The sequence below is a fragment of the Lithobates pipiens genome, unplaced genomic scaffold, assembly GCF_037356315.1.
Source record: "Lithobates pipiens isolate NorthernLeopardFrog02 unplaced genomic scaffold, aLitPip1_a1.2 Scaffold_62, whole genome shotgun sequence".
Lineage (NCBI taxonomy): Eukaryota > Metazoa > Chordata > Amphibia > Anura > Ranidae > Lithobates > Lithobates pipiens.
The window spans coordinates 1-26,678 of record NW_027507884.1 but is presented as its reverse complement, the minus strand read 5'-3'; the positions used below and the strand labels follow the sequence as shown (position 1 = coordinate 26,678).

At 47.3% G+C, this 26,678-nt stretch overlaps 1 protein-coding gene across 1 annotated transcript in view; it reads left to right on the top strand.

Moving 5' to 3' along the window:
* Positions 1 to 14,043, top strand: part of LOC143958844 (Fc receptor-like protein 5) — a 53,752-nt gene extending 39,709 nt beyond the window's left edge. The window contains exons 5-8 of the mRNA XM_077467826.1: positions 2,837 to 3,115; positions 3,431 to 3,592; positions 13,306 to 13,377; positions 13,943 to 14,043. Of these exons, the coding sequence (XP_077323952.1) occupies positions 2,837 to 3,115; positions 3,431 to 3,592; positions 13,306 to 13,377; positions 13,943 to 14,019 (590 nt within the window). The 3' untranslated portion in view covers positions 14,020 to 14,043. The remainder of the gene's footprint in view (positions 1 to 2,836; positions 3,116 to 3,430; positions 3,593 to 13,305; positions 13,378 to 13,942) is intronic.
* Positions 14,044 to 26,678: the final 12,635 nt, after the last annotated feature.

Here is a 26,678-nt window from a genome sequence, read left to right as displayed (position 1 = left end):
GCCAATCAGAACCCTGCTATGGGGAATCTTAAAGAAACCCAGTTTCCCTTGACATCCTCCTCAAGCTGCATTGCTGTTCCACTCTCCTGTAGTGGAGAAAATAGACTGCAGCTGCCTAAACACCACTAGCAATGAATCACCTAGTGGTTGGCCAGGGAGATTTAATTATTGATAACTAACTTTTTGGATCCTCTTGCACCATTCTCTAGGCTGTGTTCTTAGGTAAACTGTGAGTGAGCCCACTTCCTTGGCTGAGAAGCAACCCCACACATGAATGGTCTCAGGATGCTTTACTGTTGGCATGACATAGAACTGATGGTAGCGCTCACCTTTTCTTCTCCAGACAAGGTTTTTTCCGGATGCCCCAAACAATGGGAATGGGGATTCATCAGAGAAAATGACTTTGCCCCAGTCCTCAGCAGTCCAATTCCTGGACCTTTTGCAGAATATCAGTCTGTCCCCGATGTTTTTCTTGGAAAGAAGTGGCTTTTTTGCTGCCCTTCTTGACACCCAGGCCATCCTCCAAAAGCCTTCTTCTCACTGTGCATGCAGATGGACTCACACCTGCTTGCTGCCATTCCAGAGTAAGCTCTGCACTGGTGGTGCCGAACACCTCCCTCAGTTTAAGGATGAGCCGAACACCTCCCTCAGTTTGCACCAGAACCTGCGAACAGACCTAAACTTCGTGTGAACTTTAGAACCCCATTAAAGTCTATGGGATTCGAACGTTCAAAATCAAAAGTGCTAATTTTAAAGGCTAATATGTAAGTTATTGTCATAAAAAGTGTTTGGGGACCTGGTCCTGCCCCAGGGGACATGTATCGACTCGAACATAAAGCTCATCCCCGGTTACTGATTGTCTGAACAAAGTTCACAATTTTACCATAAGGTTGGAAGCACTGAGCAAAACACTGAGATCTTAATTTAAATTCCCCATATGTATTATTAAGATTCCATACCACACTCCCAACAATACAGAAGATACATTACTATTACTGTTTGTCTATGTGATTATTTTTTAGATCTATTTGAAATTCCAGAGATAAAAGTGACCCCGTATCCAGTGGTAGAAGGTGATGAGATGACCCTGACATGTGACACTAGTCTCAGCCCGCTCAGACCGGGGACACAACTGAAATTTGCTTTTCAAAAAGATGGACGGAATGTCCGAGAATTCACTTCATATAATCAATATGGAGTTCAGTCCGCTCAGGTGAAGGACTCTGGGAATTATTCCTGTGAATTTACAACTACAACCAACAGTGTAAGGAAGAGGAGTCAGGAGATATTGGTGAAGATAAAAGGTGAGTCAATTACAGGACTGACCAAAAGAATGAGTAACATTTTATAAACCCAAATCAGAAGACTCAGATTTGTAATGATCAGCATTTACAGTAACAATGAATTCATGGGAAATCAAACATTCTTGGATGCCCAGTTTCAACTGAAATAGTCCCTAAAAATAAGTGGACAAACCTCTTGGTATGTAGCACCCCCTCAACACCTGGAGGCAGTTAAGGACCCCCAAGTGGCTCAGTGGGCTGAATTTTAACTTCTGGGTTGACCCAAACAATGGGAATGGGGATTCATCAGAGAAAATTACTTTACCCCAGTCCTCAGCAGTCCAATTCCTGGACCTTTTACAGAATATCAGTCTGTCCCTGATGTTTTTCTTGGAAAGAAGTGTCTTTTTTGCTGCCCTTCTTGACACCAGGCCATCCTCCAAAAGTCTTCTCCTCACTGTGCATGCAGATGGACTCACACCTGCTTGCTGCCATTCCAGAGCAAGCTCTGCACTGGTGGTGCCCCGATCCCACAGCTGAATCTACTGTAGGAGACGGTCCTGGCACTTGCTTGACTTTCTTGTGCGCCCTGAAGCCTTCTTCACACAAATGCAGTGGAAATGTTTTTTTTTTTATGGGATTAAAGATGAGTTCCGCCTGGGCAAAAAAAATTTAAAGTCAGCAACTACAAATACTGTAGCTGCTGACTTTTAATCTATGGGCTCTTACCTGCCCAGGGAGTCTGTGATGTCAGCACCCCAGCCGATTTTTCAGATCAGCTATCGGGTGCTGCTGCCGCCATCTCCTCTATGGGCTTCACAGCTGGTTCCCTACTGTGCATGCACAAAGTGCGCTGTGCTTTATAATTGCGCCTTACATCCATGCACTTACCGATCGAGAGTCACCTTTTGCCCCGCAGTTCCCTTCTAAATTGCAGCACATTGCAGCAATTATTAAATTAAATATGTTTTTTATATATGGTCCATGATTTATACCGAATCAATTTAAGACTTGTGTATCAATTGTTTTTTGAAGTATTTATTATTATCAATTACATTTTTATTCAATGCAACAAGATATCAAATTGGTCCATTTCATCAAAAAATTGTTTTTGTTTTATTTTGTCATAAATATTCCATGTATATAGGGGGCTCAGGTAAGAGATTTTTTTTTGGGTGAGGTGGAATGGGTGCTATAACCCTCATAGGATTTCACATACTGGCACCATCATTCTTAACCACCGATGACTCATCAGCTGTCAGCGGGCTTCCCCAAGACAAGAGTGGCAACCATGAAAAACTTCCCCCTAAAAAACAGCGTGAGGTCCCACATTGAATCTGAAAAGTTTACAAAAGTCACAAAAATTCTCATACGACAGAATAAAAATTCGGAAGTGATGTAATGTGTTATAATGTGTTATAATGCATTGGTATTGAGTTTTGAATGACAGCTGTGCTCATTAAACGAAAATCGTACTATCTGGCATCATACGAAAAATGTCCGATCAAAATTTTCCCAGACTTTCTACGCTCATCCACTCTTTTTTTTTGCAGAGTTGTTTTTCACCCCGGTGCTAAATGTAAGCACATTGGAAGTCTTAGAAGGTGGCAACATGACCATGAAGTGCAACACGAGTCTCAATCCGCTCAGACAGAGGACAGAACTGCAGTTTGCTTTCTACAGAGATGGACGAAATGTTCAGGAATTCAGTTTATCTGATCAATATGGAGTCCAATTTTCTCGGCTGGAGGATTCTGGGAATTATTTCTGTGAAGTGAGATCTGCATCCAACATTTCTAAGAAGAGTGAGGATGTCTTTGTCCAGATAAGAGGTAAATTGTTTCACAGTTATGAAGAAAGTTACCCTACGTAGGTATGTACATCCAGTGCCTGGCCAAGGTCACCCAGTACACGAGGCAAAGATAAGCAAACTGCACCCCCCTCCCACCCTGAGCATCACTGATGTCATTTGGACAGCTAGAGAATGGAGCACCAACCAGCTCCCAGCATCACCTTCCTCCACATACAAAAACTGTGCCCGGGGCAGGCACCCCTTTTGCCCCCTCTGTTGTCCCAGCCCGTGTACATTTACTGATATGTAGTGTAGGTTCTCATAAGCTAACACAGTTCTTATTTAACTTTTGCAGGGAAGAGCAGCAAACATGAAACCCCAATAATCATTGTGACTCCTCTGGTCTTGCTCTTGGTTGCCACTTTTCTACTCTTTAAGTACAGACACAAGCTGCACCGGCCAACCACTGGGTGTCCACGAAGAGGACAGCAACCGGAGCCTCAAATTTCTCCAACATGTATGACCATTATCAATATATTCAAGCAATACTGAAGACTAGGATGTAGTAAGAATATGGTAGAAACAGCCCAAAGACAGCTTCTTTAATATACAGTTGTGCTTTTAAGTTTACACACCCTGGCAGAATTTATGATTTCTTGGCGATTTTTCAGAGAATATGAATGATATCACAAAAACATTTTTTTCACTAATGGTTAGTGTATGGCTGAAACTATTTATTATCAATCAACTGTGTTTACTGTTTTTTAAATCATAATGGCAACAGAAACTACCCAAACAACCCTGATCAAAAGTTTACATACCCTGGTGATTTTGGCCTGATAAAATGCACACAAGTTGACACAAAGGGGTTTGAATGGCTATTAAAGGTCACCATCCTCACTTGTGATCTGTTTGCTTGTAATTAGTGTGTGTATAAAAGGTCAATGAGTTTCTGGACCTAAAAGACCCTTGCATCTTTCATCCAGTGCTGCACTGACGTTTCTGGATTCTGAGTCATGAGGAAAGCAAATGAATTGTCAAAGGATCTGCGGGAAAAGGTAGTTGAACTGTATAAAACAGGAAAGGGATATAATAAGATATCCAAGGAATTGAGAATGCCAATCAGCAGTGTTCAAACTTTAATCAAGAAGTGGAAAATGATTGGTTCTGTTGAAACCAAACCACGGTCAGGTAGACCAACTAAAATGTCAGCCACAACTGCCAGGAAAATTGTTTGGGATGCAAAAAAAAACACGAAATAACTTCAGGTGAAATACAGGACTCTCTGAAAATTTGTGGTGTGGCTGTTTCAAGATGCACAATAAGGAGACACTTGAAGAAAGATGGGCTGCATGGCCGAGTAGCCAGAAGAAAGCCATTACTACGCAAATGTCACAAAGTATCCCACTTACAATACCCCAAACAGCTGTGAACAAGGCTTGTCACCAAAACTAGTCTGCTGCTGACTGTACTCACTGTGAAAGCTTGAAAATAAATAGGCTTGATGTTATGGAGTTGCCGGCTGCTTTTATTCGATGACATTACTACGCAAATGTCACAAAGTATCCCACTTACAATACGTCAAACAGAACAGAGACAAGCCTCAAACCTTCTGGCACAAAGTCATTTGGAGCGATGAGACCAAAATTGAGCTTTTTGGCCACAACCATAAACGCTACGTTTGGAGAGGAGTCAACAAGGCCTATGATGAAAGGTACGGAGGTGGATCGTGTGAGCTACAAAGGTACAGGAAATTTGGTCAAAATTTTTGGCAAGATGAATGCAATATGTTATCAAAAAATACTGGAGGAACATTTGCATTCATCAGCCAGGAAACGCATGGGACGTACTTGGACATTCCAACATGACAATAATCCAAAACACAGTCGACCTGTCATTGGCTACAGTAGAATAAATTGAAGGTTCTGGAGTGGCCACCTCAATATCATTGAGCCACTATGGGGAGATCTCAAATGTGCCGTTCATGTAAGACAGCCCAAGAATTTACAGGAACTGGAGGCTTTTTGCCAAAAGAAGTGGGCAGCTTTACCATCTGAGAAGATAAAGAGCCTCATCCACAAATACCACAAAAGACCTAAAGCTGTCATTGATGGGGGCAATACACGGTATTAAGAACTGGGGTATGTAAACTTTTGATCAGGGCCATTTTGGGTAGTTTCTGTTGTCATTTCGATTAAAAAAGAGTAAACACGGTTGATTGATAATAAATAGCTTCAGCCAAACAATAACCACGAGTGAAAGAAAAGTTTTTGTGTTATCATTCATATTCTCTGAACAATGGCCAAGAAATCATAAATTGTCCCAAGGTATGTAAACTTATGAGCACAACTGTACATGACTTAAAGCGGGAGTCCACCGGGAGTCCGTCGTTTTTTTTTTTTTTTAAAAGCCAGCAGCTACAAATACTGCAGCTGCTGACTTTTAAAATATTAACACTTACCCGCCCAGCTCGCCCGCGATGTCGGCACCCGAAGCCGATCTCTCGATCATCTCTGGGGTGCTGCCGCCGCCATCTTGGGTATGGGAATCAGGAAGTGGAGCCTTTCGGCTTCATTTCCCGGTTCCCTACTGCGCATGCGCGAGTTGCGCTGCGCAATAAGGATGGTCCCCGCTGCCTCTGGGACTCTGGGACCTTCGGAAAGGGGCGTAGATTCTGCGGAAAGGGGCGTGCATTCTGCAGAATCTACACCGGAAGTGGGTGCAGATACCTGTACTGTACAGGTACCTGCACCCCCCTCCCCCCTGAAAGGTGCCAATTGTGGCGCCGGAGGGGGGAGGGTTCCAATGAGCGGAAGGTCCACTTTAGGGTGGACCTCCGCTTTAAAGTTGAAGTTTATTCTTTTTATATTTTGCCTTCACTGGTTCCTTATTTCCCTCCATATCAACATGCTAATCAAATTTCAGATCAGATCATGGCTGATTGATATACAGTATATATAAATAATGGGATTTTTATATACAGCTTACCTGTAAAATCCTTTTCTTGAGAGTACATCACGGGACACAGAAGCTTCATTACATAGTGGGTTATATAGGCACCTATGGTGATTCGACACTGGTTGACCCTAATTAAGGAGAATTCCTCCCCTATATAACCCCTCCCATTTGGGAGGCACCTCAGTTTTGTAGCAAAGCAATAAGAAACCACGTAAAACCCAAGAGGGGCGTGAGCCCTGTGTCCCGTGATGTACTCTCAAGAAAAGGATTTTACAGGTAAGCTGTATATAAAAATCCCATTTTCTTGATCATACATCACGGGACACAGGAGCTTCATTACATAGTGGGATGTCCTATAGCAATGCTCAGATTGAGGGGAGGGAGACACAGATCATAAATATAGACCGCCAGGGACCTGAGGACCTAAACTGCAGCCTGCAGTACACTGCGCCCGAAGGCGATATCCTCTTGCCCTCTGACATCCACCTGATAGAATCTGGTGAATGTGTGGACTGATGACCAAGTTGCAGCCTTACAGATCTGAGCCAGGGAGGCCTGGTGATGCACTGCCCAAGAAGCACTGACAGCCCCAGTAGAGTGCGCTTTCACCTGAAAAGGAGGAATCTTCCCCTTTAAGCCATACGCCTGAGAAATAACTTGTCTGATCCACCTTGGGAGAGTGGACTTTGACGCTGCCTGGCCCTTTCTAGGGCCTTCCGGCAGAATAAATAAACAATCAGTTTTCCTTATCTGAGAAGTTGCTTGAAGATAAACACTGATTGCTCTAACCACATCCAAAGTGTGTAAAGACTCTTCCTCTGTGGACTGAGGGTCCGAAAAAAAGGATGGTAGGATTACATCCTGATTCAAATGGAAACCCGAAACCACCTTAGGTAGAAAGGACCTGTTGGGGCGCATGACCACCCGGTCCTTATGGATAATTAAATACGGCTCTTTACTGGAAAGAGCTGCCAACTCTGATACTCTTCTAGCCGTAGATATGGCTACTAAGAAGACCAGCTTTTTAGTCAGGAGAGCTAAAGAAGCCAAATGCAAAGGTTCAAATGGTTGTCCCTGTAAGGCCGAGAGAACCAAATTCAGATCCCATGGGCATACCGGAGGTTTAACTGGCGGTTTTGTCCGCATAGCCCCCTGGATAAAAGCCCGTACCAGGGAATGTGATGCAAGCGGTTTTTGAAAAAATACCGACAGGGCCGAAATCTGCACTTTAATAGTGCTTATGGCCAAATTCATTTCTAGGCCTGACTGGAGAAAGGCCAAGATTCTGTTAATGACATATTTTCTAGGATGCCACTTCCTGAGTTCACACCAGGAAACATATGTCCTCCAGATTTTATAATAAATAAGCCTGGAGGCCGGCTTTCTGGCATTGACCAGAGTAGAAAGGACTGGCCCCGAAAGGCCACGGTCTCTCAGAATGTGGGTCTCAGCAGCCAAACCGTCAAATTCAGACTGCGTAAAGCAGGATGGTAGATTGGACCCTGTGAGAGCAGATCTGGCCGGAGAGGGAGGGTCCATGGCCTGCCTACTGTCAACTTCATGATTTCTGCATACCATGGTCGCCTGGGCCAAGCCGAGGCCACCAAAAGGACCGACTTCGTCTCCCTCTTGACCCTTCCCAGGAACCGCGACAGCAGCGGGCTCGGGGGGAAGGCATAGATCAGATTGTACTGATCCCAGGGAACCGTCAGAGCATCTGACCCCTGAGCAAGTGCATCTCTTGTCCTTGACACAAACTTGTCCAGTTTCGCAAACAGATCTACGTCTGGGGTACCCCACTTGTGACATATGTTCTGAAACACATCGGGGTGCAGAGCCCATTCTCCTGGGCACAACTGCTGGCGGCTGAGAAAATCCGCCTGCCAATTCTCCACTCCTGGGATGAAGACTGCAGAAAGACACGGAACATGCTTTTCTGCCCAGACAAGTATGCGATTCACCTCCTTTTGGGCCACCAGACTTCTGGTACCGCCCTGGTGATTGATGTAAGCCACTGCGGTGGCATTGTCGGACTGAACCCGAACCGGGAAACCTCGCAGTCTGTAAGACCACTCTATGAGTGCCATGTAAACTGCCCGAATCTCCAAGACATTTATGGGCAGTAGACTTTCGGTCGCAGACCATTTCCCCTGCGAGCACGTTCCCTCCAATACAGCTCCCCAGCCTGTCAGGCTGGCATCTGTTGTGATAATCTTCCATGAGAGAGGAAGAAAAGTTTTGCCCTTCAGCAAATTCCTGGTTTGTAACCACCAGACAAGACTTTTGCGTGTCCCTGGGGATAGACGCATAGGAAGATCCAGGGATTGGGGCTTCCTGTTCCAAGCCGCAAGGATGCATCCTTGCAGAGGCCTTGAGTGGAACTGGGCGAACGGGACGGCCTCGAAGGAGGCAACCATCTTCCCTAATAGTCTCATGCACAACCGAATGGAGGAGGATCTTCTGCCCAGAATCAGGCGCACCAGATCTCCAATGGCCAAGGCCTTTAGCCTTGGAAGAAACACCCTGCCTTGAGCGGTGTCGATAATCATACCTAGGTATTCTAACCCGGTAGTCGGTTGTAGGGATGACTTTTCTAGGTTTATAATCCAACCTAGGCGTTCTAGATGTTCTAGCGTTTTGGTGACGCTGCGACTTAGGAACGCTGCAGTTTTCTCCATGAGAAGCAAGTCGTCTAGATAAGCCATGACGGCTATGCCCTGAACTCTTAAGATTGCTAAGAGAGGGTCCAGAATCTTTGTGAAGACTCGAGGGGCTGTAGCAAGCCTGAACGGCAAGGCCACAAATTGAAAATGGCGCCGCTCTACCGCGAACCTTAGAAATTTTTGGTGTGCGGGAAAAATTGCCACATGGAGATATGCATTCTTGATATCTACTGATGAATTCTCCCCCTTGCAGGGAGGACACCACAGACTGCATTCGGAAGGTCTGGATGTGTAAAAACCGGTTTAGGTCTTTCAGATCCAGGATAGGTCTGACACTTCCATTTGGCTTTGGAACGGTGAAGAGATTTGAGTAAAACCCTGAACCCTGATTTTTCGGGCTCACTTCTACTATCACACCCTGGGATAGTAACTGATCTAAGGCCAGAAATAGCGGTTTTTGCTTTACTGGATCCCTGGGGATCCTTGACCTTAGGAAACGATAAGGTGGAATCTCCTGAAACTCTAGCTTGTAGCCCAGAGATACTGAAGAGATCACCCACTTGTCCTGGATCTCTTCCCGCCAGGCACCTGCAAACTGCAGGAGCCTTCCCCCCACTCTGCCGAGCGAGGGCGCCCCTTCACAAGGAAGTTTTGGGGCTCTGCTTGGCAGGCTTTCGCCCCCAAGTCTTTTTCTGTCCCTGGGCTCGGCCTTGAGCCTTTCTAGCAGCGGAGGACTGAAAAGGCCGTCGCCACTGTTTAGAGCTTGATGCTTCGGGACAGAGAGCATGCCTAAATGAAGGACGCTTGCTCCTTTTGACTGGAAGGAGAGTAGATTTACCTCCTGAAATATTTTGGATGAATTTATCTAATTCTTCCCCAAACAAACGCTCCCCTTTAAACGGGAACCCAGTCAAATGCTTTTTGCATGACAGCTCAGCAGCCCAATTCTTTAGCCATAGGGCCCTTCGCATGTGAACCAACATGAGAGACAAACGTGATGCTTGTTGGACGGAATCCAAAATCGCATCAATTATGAAACACAGGATGTGAGGCAATTCTGCATAATTTTCTACTTCCTCACTGGGAAGGAGCCCAAGCATCTGTTTAACTTGTTCCTTGAGGAACTGACACAACCCCACGGCTGCGACTGTAGGTTGCACCACAGTGCCAGCCATGGAAAAGGAGGCTTTTAATAAGGTTTCCAGCTTCTTATCAGTTGGATCCTTGAATACCTGCGCATTATCCAAAGGACAAGTTAGGTTCTTATTCACACAAGAAACAGCCGCATCGACAGATGGGACCCCCCACTTCTTGGTGAAACTTTCCTCCACAGGATAATGCATGGAAAAACCTCTTGGGAGGAGTAAACAGTTTATCGGGATGTCCCCAATCCTCATACATCAATTTATCCATTAAAGGATGAATTGGGAAGGAATAAGCAGTCTGTGGGGCTTTCCTGTCTCCCAGGAAGAGACAGAGGACGTAGCGACTTCAGCAGCAGGCATTCTGAATGTGGTATGCACCAATTCAGTATAATACTGCACCTGCTTTCTGAGTGCCTGGGAGGAGGGGACTATCTCCTCTTCCTCTGACTCATCCGACTGCTCATGATCCCTATCCAAAGATAGGGATCCCTCCTCATTTTCAGAAGAACTATCCGAGAGAGGGATTTCAGCAGAGGGAGGGAATCTACCCCTTTTCCTGCTATCTTTTAGGGAAGCAGAAATAAAATTCATGATTCTCCCTTCAAAACCCTCCAATGTAGCCCTAAGGGAGTCCTCAGTGACATAAACTGGGGCTGCGACATTAGGAGAGGCTGCAAAACCTGACAGGGGCACCGACTCGTCTTGAGAGGCTGGCTCCAGTCTTGCAGAGGGGGATGGTAATTTACAGGCACTTTTGGAACCCCTGGACCTAGGCGGTGACTTACCAGTGCTCTTATTACCTCCCCCTGAGACCCTCTTACGAGGAGACATAGTACTAGGCTACAAAGCAGAGGTACTAGTACAAGTGCGATCACTGTTGCGCTTAAAGTCTCACAATAAACAAATATATGCTTAAACTGCACAACCTGATGCTGAGTAGGTGTCTTAAGGTTTGCCTGGATCCAATCCCCACGGATGCTTACTGCCCACAGCTCCTGTGTCTCCAATTACAGTCCCCTGACGCTCTGGGCTTTTAAAACTGCCGCCTGGCGCCTGCGCAGTACAGCACCATGCACACTGACGTGCACGGCTCGCAACCACACCCCCCCTCCTCCATTAGGCCGGGAGCGCGCCCGGCACGCATGCACGCGCCTGCGCGCATGCACGAGGACCGCGGAATCCGGGGGGAGGAGAACCCAAAATGGAGCAGCGTGGGACCCCTGAACTGCGTGGGACCCCTGTTTACCTTTTTTGTGGCAGGGACTGCAATGGAGACGTGAGTTATCTGGAGAAACAGGCTTTCACTTGAGCGTGTGTATTGAAAGGCATGTAAGTATGCATCAGGCTGCTCTTTCTCCCTCTAGTGGTGGAAACCAGGTAAGACATACAACTACTCACAATGAAGAAATCCATTCATATATTAAATATACAGGATGACTTCCCTTACCTGTCCCCGCCGCAGGAATTGCTGAACCAGACAAATTCCAGCCTTCACCCATCACGGCGGGTATTGTTAGCCAACCTTCAGGTATATCTGGGGCTCTTACTCGGAAGAACCTCCCACCTGGGCCATGTAGAAAGCTCTGCCAGAAACTTTTGTGCGCTCTGTATAAACAGTACACCAAGTCTGGTTTTCCCAGAGCCCAGTCTTCCAATGGAAAGGACTTACAGGCAAAACCTCGCTTCTTCGGCAGACGAGGCCCGGGTACCATACCATCTTGGGAGTCAAATATCGGCCCGAGGTATGGATCCGGTTTGTTGTAGCCCTTCAGCCCTCGCAGGGACCTGCATAGAGCTAAAGTTTTACGTGACCATCACCTAGACACTGGCGAAAAAACTGAGGTGCCTCCCAAATGGAAGGGGTTATATAGGGGAGGAATTCTCCTTAATTAGGGTCAACCAGTGTCCAATCACCAGAGGTGCCTATATAACCCACTATGTAATGAAGCTCCTGTGTCCCGTGATGTATGATCAAGAAATATATTTATACTATACTATATTTATATATTTATACTATACTATATACTATATATATATATATACTATATTGTCAAAAGTATTGGAACGTCTGCCTTTACGCACACATGAACTTTAGTGGCATCCCAGTCTTAGTCTGTAGGGTTCAATATTGAGTTGGCCTACCCTTTGCAGCTATAAAACTTCAACTCTTCTGGGAAGGCCGTCCACAGGGTTTAGGAGTGTGTCTATGGGAATGTTTGACCATTCTTCCAGAAGAGCATTTGTGAGGTCAGGCGGTGATGTTAGACGAGAAGGCCTGGCTTGTAGTCTCTAATTCATCTCAAAGGTGTTCTATGGTATTGAGGACTCTGTGCAGGCCAAACAAATTCCTCCACCCCAAAATCGCTCATCCATGTCTAAGACTGGGAACCCTACGGACTAAGACTGGTGTTAAAGTTCATGTGTAAAGGCAGCCATCCCAATACTTTTGGTAATATAGTGTGTGTGTGTATATATATATATATATATATATATATATATATATATATTATATTACCAATACTATATATGCTGTATATTTATGTACTGAATATACACACAAATACTTTTTTCCAAGGGTTTTTTTGGCTGGTCTGTTGATGTCACAAGTTTCTTTCACTTCTCCTCCAGCATGCTTTCTGCTGAACTGTTGTCATGGTTATGCAGTGATCTTCCTGTGTTTGCTTACCTCCCCTCATGTGTTCAGACTAAGAGGCCAGCCACTTCGACCTGGTGGTTTTTATAACCTCTCCTCTATCTCCTCTATTCCTTTGTGTGTTTGGCTTCCTGTTACCTGCCGTGTGCTCTTCTGTTGTTCCGTTACCGACTTTGGCGTGTCTTTGACTATCCCTGTTTGCCTGTGATCCTGACCTTTTTAGCGTGTCCCTGACTATTCTGTCTGCTTCTGGCCCCGACCTTGGCTTTGTCCCTCACCATCCCTATCCTCCTGTTGCCTACTGTGGGTGTGAGCTGGGGGACCCTGGGGGTCGCGACCTGGAGCCAGTTGCAGCCAAGTCCATCCTCACCACTCGAGGCTCTGGTGAACACCTGCTGGCTCTTAGACTCCGCGCCCCAGGGAATCTTATGCTCTAACCCCGGTGGGACCTGTCTCCCGTCTGCAGCAGTCAGACGTAGGCTCCACAACCTTGCGGTGCACTCCTGATCCCTACGGTGTGCATCTGTCACCTCGCCTCAAGGTGATCTAACAACTGTTTAGCACATATGTGCAGTAGTACTCTGGGCTCATAGGAAGTAGGTTGAATAATGCTGGCCATCATTCAGTCTGGAGACTGAGGACACCATGGAGAACTGATAGTGAATATTTTTGAAGGTAATGTTTTCATGTTTTACTTTTGCTAGGCTATAGTTTTTATTTAATTATTTATTTGATACAATTCTGCTTTAAATATCGCATTGTGCAAACAAAATACAGACAAATGTGTTATTATCATGTCTCTCTGTCTCAGATGCTGCCAGAGAGTCAGCCGATGACACTGATGTCAGTTACAACGACCTTGTTCTGTATCATGGACCACAAGGTAATCCCAGTGTAGGAGTTTATGTTCTTGTCTACTGTTTACATATTTATAAGCCATTGACCACATAGAACACAGCCATAGTCTCCTGCTTGTAAGCTCCCTTTATATGACTGAAACCTCATACTGAGCCATCCAGTGAGGGAGGGGTTCGTGTTCAGACTCATTCACATACAGTATGCATGCAGATCTTAGCTTCAGCTACTGATCCCTGTAGACACAGGCTTTTAACAACACTTTGGTAAGAAGATATGGAAAGCGTAAGGGGGCCTGTAGCTCCATCTAGGGGCAGAATAGCAAACCTAATTTTTGAAAAAAACAGTTGTGGTAGGTATCAGTAATTGGTATCAGCGAGTACTAAAAAAAAAAAAAAGGGTACTCATACTCAGTGTTAAACAAATGGTATTGGTGCATCCCTAGTATTGTTTGCTAGAGAATTACTTAGAACCCCCAAACATTGTATATTAGTTTTTATTTAATTATTTATTTGATACAATTCTGCTTTAAATCTCGCATTGTGCAAACAAAATACAGACAAATGTGTTATTATCATGTCTCTCTGTCTCAGATGCTGCCAGAGAGTCAGCCGATGACACTGATGTCACTTACACCGACCCTGTTCTGGTATCGTGGACCACAAGGTAATCCCAGTGTAGGAGTTTATGTTCTTGTCTACTGCTTGTAAGTTCCCTTTATATGACTAAAACCTCAGACTGAGCCATCCAGTGATGGAGGGGGTCCATGTTCAAACTCATTCACCTATGTATGCAGATCTTATCTTCAGCTACTGATCCCTGTAGACACAGGCCTTTAACAAACATATAGCTCCATCTAGGGGCAGGATAGAAAACTACTATACATGCAATCCATTTTTGAGACGAATGCATCAATTGTGACATGGAACATATAAAATGTGTCTGTTAAATCTATTAGTCATGTGAATTTTACAAACAATTCATTTTATTGATATAAAATAAATAATTTTATAAATTTTGTGTCAATTTGCACCTTTAAAGTCCCCATTTTTCTCGTACCTGTATCTAATATACATGCAATATTTCATGTTTAACTAAGTTAAAAAAAGGTTTTTAAAATGGGACTTTTTTTTGTTTAGGCCCAACTATATTAAAATAAATAAGTATATAATGTACAAAATTATTATACAATTCCTTAAGGCTGGGTTCACACCAAAGCAATGCGGGAACGCCGCAAATCCACGGCGTTTTCCCGCATCGCATGACTCCCGCCGGCAGTTCACACTGCCCTATGCGAACGGCTGGGAGTTTCAATGAAATGTTAATGACACCCCCAGATCCGTCCGCATATCGCAGTGCGATCTGCAGACTCGCACAGGAATCGAATCGCATGGTGTGAACACCCATGCGATCTGATTCTGTTGCGGACCAAAAAAAGGGTCCCGTGCGAGTTTGCTGCGGGAGCGATGCGAATTCAGCCATACTATCTGTATGGCTGAACTCGCATCGCTACGGAGATCGGATGTGATTTGCACTGCAGTGCGGTGCGAATCACATCCGGATCTCCCCCCGCAGCAGTGTGAACCTGGCCTAAAAACTCCCATGTTTTGCCCTCCCTGTGGCTGCACGCCCTGTGTCAGCCAAATCAAATATTTTTGTATTTATTTGGAATGGCGACAACCTACGGTACCTAAAAATCTCCATAGGCCATACTTTAAAAAAGTTTAATGGTTTAGAGTTACAGAAAAGGTCTTGTGCTAGAATTATTGCTCTCGCTCTTGCAATACCGCACATGTGCGATTTGAACACTGTTTACATTTGCAGGTGTGACTTATGCATGAGTTTTCTTTGATGCGAGAGCACTTTAAAAAAAATAAAAAATAAAAATCCACGTATTTATTTATTTAATTATAAATGCAAACATCCCTTGTGACAGTAATAGGCGGTGACAGGTACTCTTTATGGAGGGATCGGGGGGGTCTAAAAGACCTCCAATACCTCCTTTGCACTTCAAAGTATTCAAAATGCCAAAATATGCATTTTTGAATACTGGGGATTTTTTTTTAATTGGCGCCGTTGGCTGCCGGCATCGCCCTGGTACAACCAATTCCCCAAAATGACATACAGGTATGTGATTTTTGCGGGAAGTGTTTAAAGCAACCTGTCAAGTAAAAAAAAAAAATTGTTGTGCTTTTTATTAAATGTTCCTCTGTTTAACCCTTTATTAATCCTTAATTGACTCTAATCGGTCTTAATTAACTCCTTATTCTCCTCCGTTTAATTATTATTTTCCTGCAGGTTTTATTTGATTTTTATTCACTTCTATTTTATAAACTATTAATAATTAGAAAAATAATTTTTGTTTGATTAGTTCATTAATATTTTTACACCTTTAACATATATTTACAAGTTTCACATTGAAAAAAAAAATTTAATTTGTAAATAACTTTTCAATGCTCTGTACTAATGCTGACAGCTAAAGTGTAAACAAAACAGTTGTGGTAGGTATCGGTAATTGTTATCGGCGGGTACTAAACAAAAAAAAAGTATAGGTTCTCATTGTTAAACAAATGGTAATGGTACATCCCACATATTTTTTGCTCGAAAATTAGTTAGAACCACCAAACGTGATATATTTTTTTTTTTTTTTTTTTTTTTAACAGAAACGTTTTTATTGATCAAAGCAAAGCAACAGTACAACTTATGCACAGTTCTCAATACATTCATATTGAACAGAGTTCGAACCTCAATCTTAGTGTATGACAAGTAAGGGAAGAAGGAAGGTGTTACAATTAGACAGTAAGAGAGTGGGCACTCAACCATGGATCCCAGATACCGCCAAATTTCTTGGGGCATTTCCGTCCCATATATGTAAGTTTATATAGTGGCAGCACTGAGTCCACAATCGAGTGCCACTGGGAAACTGTAAGGGGAGACGACTGCTTCCACATCTGCAGGAGTACTTTCCTAGCATAAAAACAGAGATAAAACAGTAGGAGACTTCTATAAGTATTCTGAACGACATTATCCGTTATGCCAAGGAGAAGAACCTTAGGATCCATGGGCACTGAGAGACCAGTAACAGCATTGATATCAGCAAGTATGTGTTGCCAATACCCCTGAATAATTGGGCACTCCCAGGTGACGTGGTAGAATGTACCAGTCGCCTGCTGACACTTAGGGCAAAGTTCCGACTGGGTGGGATAAATCCTAGCCAACCGTTGGGGAGTGTAGTAGGCTCTATGTAAAAATTTTAGCTGAATGAACCTATCTCTTGCGGAGATTACCCTTGGGAGGTAATTTTGAATAGCGGAGTCCCACTCCTCCTCAGAGAGGGACGGAATGTCCCCTCTCCAGACTAAAAGTAGGGGCGAATCCTCACCCGGGCACTCACAGGTGAGGCGTAGATATATAGAAGAGAGAATCCTGTCCACCCCACGGGAGGCAAGAAACCTCTCCACCCTGTGAGGCTCAACCAGGACCCTCCCGGGGAATTGGGCCTGCGAGGCATGTTTCAGCTGGAGGTATTGGAACAACATCCAGGAGGGAAGATCATAGACCTCTGTAAGGTCTGGAAAGGGAATGAGAGTCCCATTAGGCATGATATGTGCAAGGTTAATTATTCCAAACCTGGACCATAGGCCAGGGTCTGGGATAGAGCCAAAATGCCGAAGTTTGGGGTTGCCCCATAGCGGTGTATGAGGGGAAACAGAGTCAGCAGCCTTAACAGTGGCAGCGACTCTGTCCCAAACTTGGATGGTAGTTCGCATCGGGATCGTTACATGGGGACTAGACTTAGATCCTCTTTAAACCAACCCCGCCAAAGCTGCGTGTGAGCCCAGGATCGCCGCCTCTAACGTAACCGCCGGGTTAGATTTAGGCAGAGAGAACCACCAGCGAACTGTGACTAACACCGCCGCCCAATAGTACCGCCGGAAACAGGGTAGCGACAGTCCCCCCAAGGACAATGGCATCTGCAACTTGGCCCTAGAGATCCTCGGAACCCTACCACCCCATACAAAGGAGGAAACCACCCCGTCCAACTTACGGAAGAAAGTGTTAGGTATCGGGACGGGGGTATTACGGAACACATATAAAAATTTAGGGAGAAACGTCATTTTAAGTAAATTGACCCTTCCTACCGGTGTCAAGGGCAACGTCTCCCAGATTTGACATTTCGCTAATAAGGCACTCAGGACTGGGTATAAGTTATCCGCCAGGAAATGGGAGAGGTCTCTGGAGATCTCAATCCCCAGGTATCGGAAACGGGAGACCAGCTGTAGAGGGGACGAGGAGGGCGGGGGGGGGTGTAGAATCGGAGAGCAAAAACAGACTGGATTTACCCCAGTTAATCCGGACCCCCGAGAATCTACCATACTCGTCAATTATGGATAAGGCCGACGTAAGCGAGTCCGAGGTATCCCCGAGGTACAATAAAGCGTCGTCCGCATAGAGCGAGACCCGCTCCAACAGGGGGCCTACCCTCAACCCCTCCACCCCCTCCGCAGAACGCAGGAGAATCGCCATGGGCTCAATGGCCAGGGCGAAGAGTCCCGGAGACAGGGGGCAGCCCTGCCTAGTGCCCCTACCAAGACGAATAGGGGAAGAAAGGACACCACCGGTGCGTATGCGGGCCCTAGGGGAGGCATACAGTTGTTGTATCCAGGCCACAAATTTAGGACCAAACCCAAAGCGGTCGAGGACCTGCCAGAGAAAGCCCCACTCCACGGAGTCGAAGGCCTTCTCCGCATCCAGAGAGGCTACCGCTCCCGCACCCCCCCTCCCCACCCACGCTATATTCGTGAAAAGGCTGCGCAAATTAATATCAGTGCCTTTCCCGGGCATGAAACCAGTTTGATCCCCATTGATTAGAGCCAGTATTACCGTGTTCAGCCTACCAGCCAGTATCTTCGCCAGTATCTTAGCATCGACGTTTAACAAAGATATCGGCCTGTAGGATGAACACAGCTCTGGATCCTTCCCTGGCTTTGGTATTAACACAATGACGGCCTCCGAGAAGGAGTCGGGAAGTACATCCATCTCCAAGGCCTTGGTGAGGTTAGCATGATAATAAGGGACCACCACTTCCATATTAGCTCTGTAAAACTCAGAGGGGAGTCCATCAGGACCTGGAGTCTTCCCCGCCTGAAGGGACTTAATTGCCCGCTGAACCTCGAGTACAGAAATAGGACTCTCCAGGGCCAACGCAGCCTCTCGGGTCAGGGCAGGGAAAGCCAGCCGGTCCAGAAAGGAGGTCAATTGCCCCTGGGAGTACACCGCCTTGGATTCATACAGGTGGGTATAGTACTGCTCAAACCTAGCGTTAATTTGAGTAGGGTCAGAAAGGAGAGAACCATCAACCTCTCTAATGTTGGCTATGCATGGGCTACCCGTCCACTCCGCGGCCAGCCAAGCCAACAACCTCCCCGGCCGTTCGCCTTGCTCGAAAATCCTTTGCGTCTGGGAGAGGAGGAAGCGACGGCAGGAAGCGGTGCGGAGTAACGCCAGCTCCCTATATGCGGTGAGCATATCCCCGTGAGAGCTCGGGCTAGGGGAGCGGGCGTAGCGGTCTTCTAGGGCTATTGCTTTACGCTCTGCTTCCGATAGCGCTAGTCGCGAGGCCTTTCGGATCTGAGCAATGTTGAACTGGTACCTGCCCCTGGCATATGCTTTGAATGCATCCCAGAACGAGGCCGGAGATGCCGAGCCATCGTTATGGGTCCAATAGTCTCCCAGCTCCGACAACATCAGCGGGGCCACCTGTTCATCTGTGATCCAGTATCTGGAGAGTCTCCAGAGCCCCATCCCCGCCACCGAGTCTGTCCGGAGAGTCAGCATTACCAGGGCATGATCGGAGATACCCCGCGGCAGGATGGAGACCCCGGAGACCCTCTGCAGCAGAGGGGTACTCGCATAAATCAAGTCTATGTGCGACAAAGTGGCATGCGTAGCCGAATGACACGTATATTGTTTGGCTACAGGGTGTTTCCACCTCCACAAATCGTGCAACCCAAATGTTGCAGCCCATCTGTCCAGACCCACATCCGTCACCCTCCCGGCCGCGAGCCTGTCGACACTCGGATCCGGGGGTATGTTGAAATCCCCAGCGAGAACCACGTTAGTGACTGGGTTGCCAGCCACTATAGCAAGGATCTTCCGGAGTATCGAGAGGTCCGCCGGCGGTGGGACATAAAGTCCAACCACCATCATTTCCACCCCATCACATAGTGCATGTAGAATAACATATTGGCCATCAGGGTCCAAGTGCAAGTTAAACAATTGAAAAGGGAGCGTCTTATGCACCAGAACACTGACCCCCCTGGAATGAGAGGAGAAAGTGGAGTGGTAATAAGAGCCTACCCAGGGCTTCTTAAGCAAGAGGATACAAGAACCCGTAAGGTGTGTCTCCTGTAAGATACAGATGTGCGGGAGATATTTCTTCAGGTAAGTAAAAACCAGGGACCGTTTGATTTTGGAGTTCATCCCCCGCACATTCCAGGAGATCAACCTTAGGGGGGCCATATTAGAGAAGACAAAAACATTACAGTCCCAACCTCGACACCCCTCCCCACCCCCACAGCCCAAGACTGGGATAAAGAAGCAGAACTCCAGACCAGGAGCTGGAAAGCTCCTGCAGGTTACAGTGCAGCGAGAAAAGTGCATACAATCTACCCAAACCATAAAACCATGTAGTAAACCCATTGAAACCAACCAACCCCCCCCTCCCCCCACCCCACGCTACCCCCCCAACTTGGGTGCGTTTGAAATCCCCAAAAACACATAAGTCTCAGTCCCTGGGGAGCAATGCACCAAGAGAACGCCTAGAAGGCAGAGTAAAAGTCACCCACGATCAATCCGCCACCGCAGAGTCAGGTGGATAAACAGTCCATAATAGCAACCTCCCTGCGGGAGGGAGTCACCCGGACAGACAGGTCCGGGGGCACAGTTCTTGAGATAACCGGAATGTGGGAAAAAACAAAAAACAAAGAGGGGAAAAGAAAAAGAGGGCAAACGATTTCCCACCAACTACACCCCGCAATAACCCACAAGCAGCAAGGCATTAAAGTCCCCCCACTCCATCCCCAAGGACAGGCAATGAGTGCATAGCCAACCATAAGTAGTGTTCCATGTCCCACAAGCTGATCAAAAAGGGGGATAGGGGAAGGCAGAAAGGTACCTTGGTAAAAAGAGAACTCAAAAAAAAAAAAGAAAAAAAGAGGGAACGAGGAGAGGGACCACTGACAGGGACAGGGGAACCCCAGGTCCAGTAGCAGGACAGTCCTCTGAAGCAGGTGGAAGGAGCTGTGTAGGTCAAGGCGGCAATAGTTGTAAGAAGGAACCATCGGAGTCAGCAAGAAGCAGGTAGATAGGAGCAAAGAATGGCCTCACCAGTTAACGACGTGGCAGGGACTCCAACCAGTTGGATGCATCTTCGGGCGAGGTGAAAAACCGAAAGGATTCCCCGTCCCGTACTCGAAGGCGTGCCGGGAAGAGCATGCTATATTTCAGGCCCTTCTGCCGTAGGGCCATCTTTACATGGTCGAACTGCTTCCGCTGCTTTTGTGTTTCCAACAGAGAAATCCGGGAAGATCATAAGTCGGGTTCCCTCGAAGCGGAGGTCCTCTACATTCCTGCTCTCCCTCAGCACCAGGTCCCGATCTCTATAATTGAGGAGGCGTAGAATAAGTGTACGAGGGGGGGCTCCAGGAGGGCCTCTAGCCGCCGGCATTTTGTGCGCCCTCTCGACCGCAAAGAACGGCGAGAAGGCCGCCTCGGGGAATAGCTGGCGGAACAGACGTTCCATGTAGGCCGCAGGGTTGGAGCCTTCGGATCCCTCCGGTAAGCCAATAACGCGGAGATTGTTTCTCCTATTGCGATTCTCAGCATCCTCCGCACGATACTCCAAAGCGCGGACTTTAGTAGTAAGGGAATGGAGGGAGGCGGTATGTTCTGCAAGGGTATCCTCCACCGTCCCCACGTGGCCCTCAACCTCCGTCACCCTAGAGCGGAACTTATCCATGTCTTTCCTAATCAGTCCCATCTCAAGCTGAATGGTGTCTATTTTCGCCGTCAGTGCAGTTTGGCACGTATTAATGGCCTGCATAAGGGCAGAGAACTTGTCCTGGTCCCGGAGTTTAGGGTCCGCAGGGTCAGCCTCAGCAGCCGGCAACTCCATGTCCGAGAGCACGCAGGGCCGAGGTTCCCCGCCACGAGGTAGGCCACGCGGCGTAACGGCTTTCAGTGGGGTCCCGAACTTCTTTTTGCTGGGCATACCACACCAGAGGACAAGTATCTGGGACCCAGGGACCCCGATGGCAGTGTTATCCGCAGGGAAATAGGATGGTTAGCGGCACGAATCACGGAGCTCCCGCACTATGCCTCCACTCCGGTTGCCATCTTGGACACGCCCCCCGATATATTTGTTTTTAGCAGAGACCCTAGAGAATAAAATGGCGGTTGTTGCAATTTTGTATGTCACGCGGTTTTTGCGCAGCAGTTTTTCAAATGCAATAAAATAAAAAAATACACTTTAATGAATTAAAAAAAAAAACCATAATATATAACTTATTTTTTTTTGTATAATATAAAAGATGATGTTATGCCAAGTAAATAGATACCTAACATGTCATGCTTTAAAATTGCGTGCACTCATGGAATGGCCCCAAACGAAGGAAATTTCCATAGGCGATGCTTTAAATTTTTTTACAGTTTACCAGTTTAGAATTACAGAGGAGGTCTAGTACAAGAATTATTGCTCTCGCTCTGATGTTCATGGCGATACCTCACATGTTTTGTGCAAACACCGTTTACATATGTGGTCGTGACTTACATATGCATTCACTACTGCGTGCAGGAAAGAAAAAAAATATATATTTTTTTATTCTTATTTTTATTTTTATTTATTATTGTATTACTTATTATTATTATTATTATTATTATTTGTATTCTTGTTTATTATTGTATTACTTTTTTTTACATTTTTACACTGTCCCTTTAAAACATTTTTTTTTATCACTTTTATTGCAATAACAATACAGCATTACATGTTCTCTTAATGGAGAGATCTGGGGTCTAAAATACCCCAAATCTCTCCTTTACTCTTAAAAGCAAAACAAAAAATTAAACATTATTATTAAACAATAAAAAAAATGCATCCTTTGCTTTAAGGAATAAAAAAAAAACGTTTGCCTGGCCTGAAAACCGGAAGTGATGTCGCCGTCACGGGGGTCCTCCAAGGGCATAGAGAGGAGCGGTGGCCCATCTTGTTAGCAAGCCTGTGTTTATCACTATGGATCAGCCTAATGATAATTCGTATTTATAGTGGAGGACATACACATGGCAACATTTGAAGAACTACAGCACATTTTTTTTTCATAAATTCCCATCCTGAACTATTCTCTCTTTTTTAAAGTGTACCAGAAAGTCTATTTTCACATTTTCACTTTGGTTTTAATTACATTTTTGTAGCCCACTAGTGGATATCAGTTTGTCAGAAAGGGCTGTTGCCATCCGTGATGGACACTTGCTGAACTTAAACCAATTGCACGTTAGCTGACGTATTGTTTTTATTGCCTCAATAAAGTCTGTCCATGCACGTTTCATGGAATAGGAGAAGAAGTATATTGTGAATATTGTGTACATTTATTGTATGCTCATTTTTCAGGGTCTTCAACATTGACCAGAGAACCTGTAAGTATTACTTAATATTAAAAACATTGGCTAAGTGCAAGATGTACAATATTGGGTTCAGAAGAATAATTGGAAGCATTAATGGGTGATGATGGGTACCCAAATTAGTGTTTCCAGATGGTGGTATGCAAGTGGTGGCAACACTAGACTGGCTCTACTCCCAAACCAAAGGGCTTCCAAGCCCACTTTTGATGATACTGGAAAAAGAGATAAGGACTGGGGGGCCACACAAGAATACTGAACCATCAGATGCTGAGGAACATGCTAAAAAGCTGCCTTATAACAACTCTATGACTCTAATACCTACTCCCTAGACCAGCCTTTCTTTCATGAGGGCCACGTACCTGATGTGAGACCGAAGTAGTGGGGAGGCCTCCCTTGCACCTCAGGTCCTTAAAGCCTCTGGAGATGGAGACAGAGACAGAGACTTGGTGGACACAGAGTGGCAGGGGTGCGGAGCATCGTTCAAGCCTTAGTCTGAGATCCGAGCCGAGGTTAAGTCCAGTTGGGCAACAAAGTATAAAAGGGTTAATCAGAAGAAGAATGGTTGAGATCAAATCCAGGGTCGGGTCCAATAAGGTACAAATCTGAGGTCAATGGCAAGCAGCAAACAAGAGTAGTCAAAGAGTTTTCCAGGTCATAAAAGGTTCAGACAGATCAAACACTAGCACAGGAACAAGGGGGGACTGGAGATAATCCAGCAATTTGACAGTGTCTGGGCTTATATAGGGAAGTTCACTGAGGTCACTGAGGTCAAAGTTGAGGTCACTTCCTGTGTGCCTCCTGGGCCTTTTCCCACCTTTTTCCATCAGGTTGATGTCACTTCCTGTGCACCTCCTGGGCATTTTCCTGCCTTTTCCCATCAGGTTGATGTCCCTTCCTGGGCATTTTCCCGCCTTTATCCATCAGGTTGATCTCACTTCCTGTGCGCCTCCTGGACATTTTCCTGCCTTTTTCCATCAGGTTGATGTCACTCGCTGTGCGCCTCCTGGGTATTTTCCCGCCTTTTTCCATTAGGTTGAGGTCACTTCCTATGCGCGTCCTGGGCATTTTCCTGCCCTCTTCCATCAAGTCTTCTGCGCAGGTGCGGGTTGGCACCCTGAGGCATCTTTGGTGCATGCTCAGTTGGCACGGATTTCCTCTTGCAGCAACGCGCTATTGGTGCATACGTAGTAAGCCCTGGACTCTTACAGAGCCCCCCCCCGAAGGCAACAATGCCACCTAGTGACAGAAGAGAGAGATGCATAAAATCCAGAGTTAGGGGAAAAGTCAGGGAACCCCCCCCCTAACATTTAGCCAGGCTGCTTACCACCTAGCAAGCTAAAATTGTTAGCAACCCTGCTTACAACCAGGGAGCTACATTAGTATGACATGCAGTGGCGTCGCTAGGGGGTGGCTTTTGGGGCTATAGCCCTGAATCTGGGGACCATAGCCCCGAGTCTCTGCAGGGGTCCCCAAGGGGAGGGGAGGCTCTTTGGGGACCCTGATGTAAGTGGGGGGCTCTCTGGGGACCCTGATGTAAGTGGGGGGCTCTCTGGGGACCCTGATGTAAGTGGGGGGGCTCTCTGGGGACCCTGGTGTAAGTGGGGGGCTCTCTGGGGACCCTGATGCAAGGGGAGGCTCTCTGGGAACCCTGATTTAAGGGGGAGGCACTCTGGGGACCCTGATTAAAGAGCGAGGCACTCTGGGGACCCTGATTTAAGAGGGATGCACTCTGAGGACCCTGATGTAAGTGGGGGAGCTCTCTGGGGATCATGATGCAAGGAGAGGCTCTCTGGGAAACCTGATTTAAGAGGGAGGCTCTCTGGGGACCCTGATGTAAGTGGGGGCTCTCTGGGGACCCTGATGTAAGTGGGGGTGCTCTCTGGGGACCTTGATGTAAGTGGGGGGGCTCTCTGGAGACCCTGCTGTAAGTGGGGGGCTCTCTGGGGACCCTGATGTAAGTGGGGGGCTCTCTGGGGACCCTGATGCAAGGGGAGGCTCTCTGGGGACCCTGGTGTAAGTGGGGGGCTCTCTGGGGACCCTGGTGTAAGTGGGGGGCTCTAGGGGGACCCTGGTGTAAGTGGGGGGGGCTCTCTGGGTACCCCGATGTAAGTGGGGGGCTCTCTGGGGACCCTGATGCAAGGGGAGGCTCTCTGGGGACCCTGATGTAAGTGGGGGGCTCTCTGGGGACCCTTATGCAAGTGGGGGGGCTCTCTGGGGACCCTGATGCAAGGGGAGGCTCTCTGGGAACCCTGAAGCAAGGGGAGGCACTCTGGGGACCCTGATTTAAGAGGGAGGCACTCTGGGGACCCTGATTTAAGAGGGAGGCACTCTGGGGACACTGATGTAAGTGGGGGGCTCTCTGGGGACCATGATGCAAGGGGAGGCTCTCTGGGAAGCCTGATTTAAGAGGAAGGCTCTCTGGGGACCCTGATGTAAGTGGGGGGCTCTCTGGGGTCCCTGATGTAAGTGGGGGGCTCTCTGGGGACCCTGGTGTAAGTGGGGGCTCTCTAGGGACCCTGGTGTAAGTGGGGGGGGCTCTCTGGGGAACCTGGTGTAAGTGGGGGGTTCTCTGGGGACCCTGATGTAAGTGGGGGGCTCTCTGGCGACCCTGATGCAAGGGGAGGCTCTCTGGGAACCCTGATGCAAGGGGAGGCTCTCTGGGGACCCTGATTTAAGAGGGAGGCTCTCTGAGGACCCTGATGTAAGTGGGGGGACTCTCTGGGGACCCTGATGTAAGTGGGGGGCTCTCTGGGGACCCTGGTGTAAGTGGGGGGCTCTCTGGGGACCCTGATGTAAGTGGGGGGCTCTCTGGGTACCCTGATGTAAGTGGGGGGCTCTCTGGGGACCCTGATGCAAGGGGAGGCTCTCTGGGAACCCTGATGCAAGGGGAGGCTCTCTGGGAACCCTGATTTAAGGGGGAGGCACTCTGGGGACCCTGAGTTAAGAGGGAGGCACTCTGGAGACCCTGATGTAAGGGGAGGCTCTCTGGGAACCCTGATGCAAGGGGAGGCTCTCTGGGAACCCTGATTTAAGGGGGAGGCACTCTGGGGACCCTGATTTAAGAGGGAGGCACTCTGGGGAATCTGATTTAAGAGAGAGGCACTCTGGGGACCCTGATGTAAGTGGGGGGCTCTCTGGGGACAATGATGTAAGTGGGGGGCTCTCTGGGGACCCTGGTGTAAGTGGGGGGCTCTCTGGGGACCCTGGTGTAAGTGGGGGGGCTCTCTGGGGACCCTGGTGTAAGTGGGGGGTTCTCTGGGGACCCTGATGTAAGTGGGGAGGCTCTCTGGGGACCCTGATGTAAGTGGGGAGGCTCTCTGGGGACCCTGATGTAAGTGGGGGGCTCTCTGGGGACCCTGATCCAAGGGGAGGGTCTCTGGGACCCTGATGCAAGGGGAGGCTCTCTGGGAACCCTGATGTAAGTGGGGGGCTCTCTGGGGACCATGATGTAAGTGGGGGGCTCTCTGGGGACCCTGATTTAAGGGGGAGGCTCTCTGGGGACCCTGATGTAAGTGGGGGGCTCTCTGGCGACCCTGATGCAAGGGGAGGCTCTCTGGGAACCCTTATGCAAGGGGAGGCTCTCTGGGAACCCTGATTTAAGAGGGAGGCTCTCTGTGGACCCTGATGTAAGTGGGGGGTTATCTGGGGACCCTG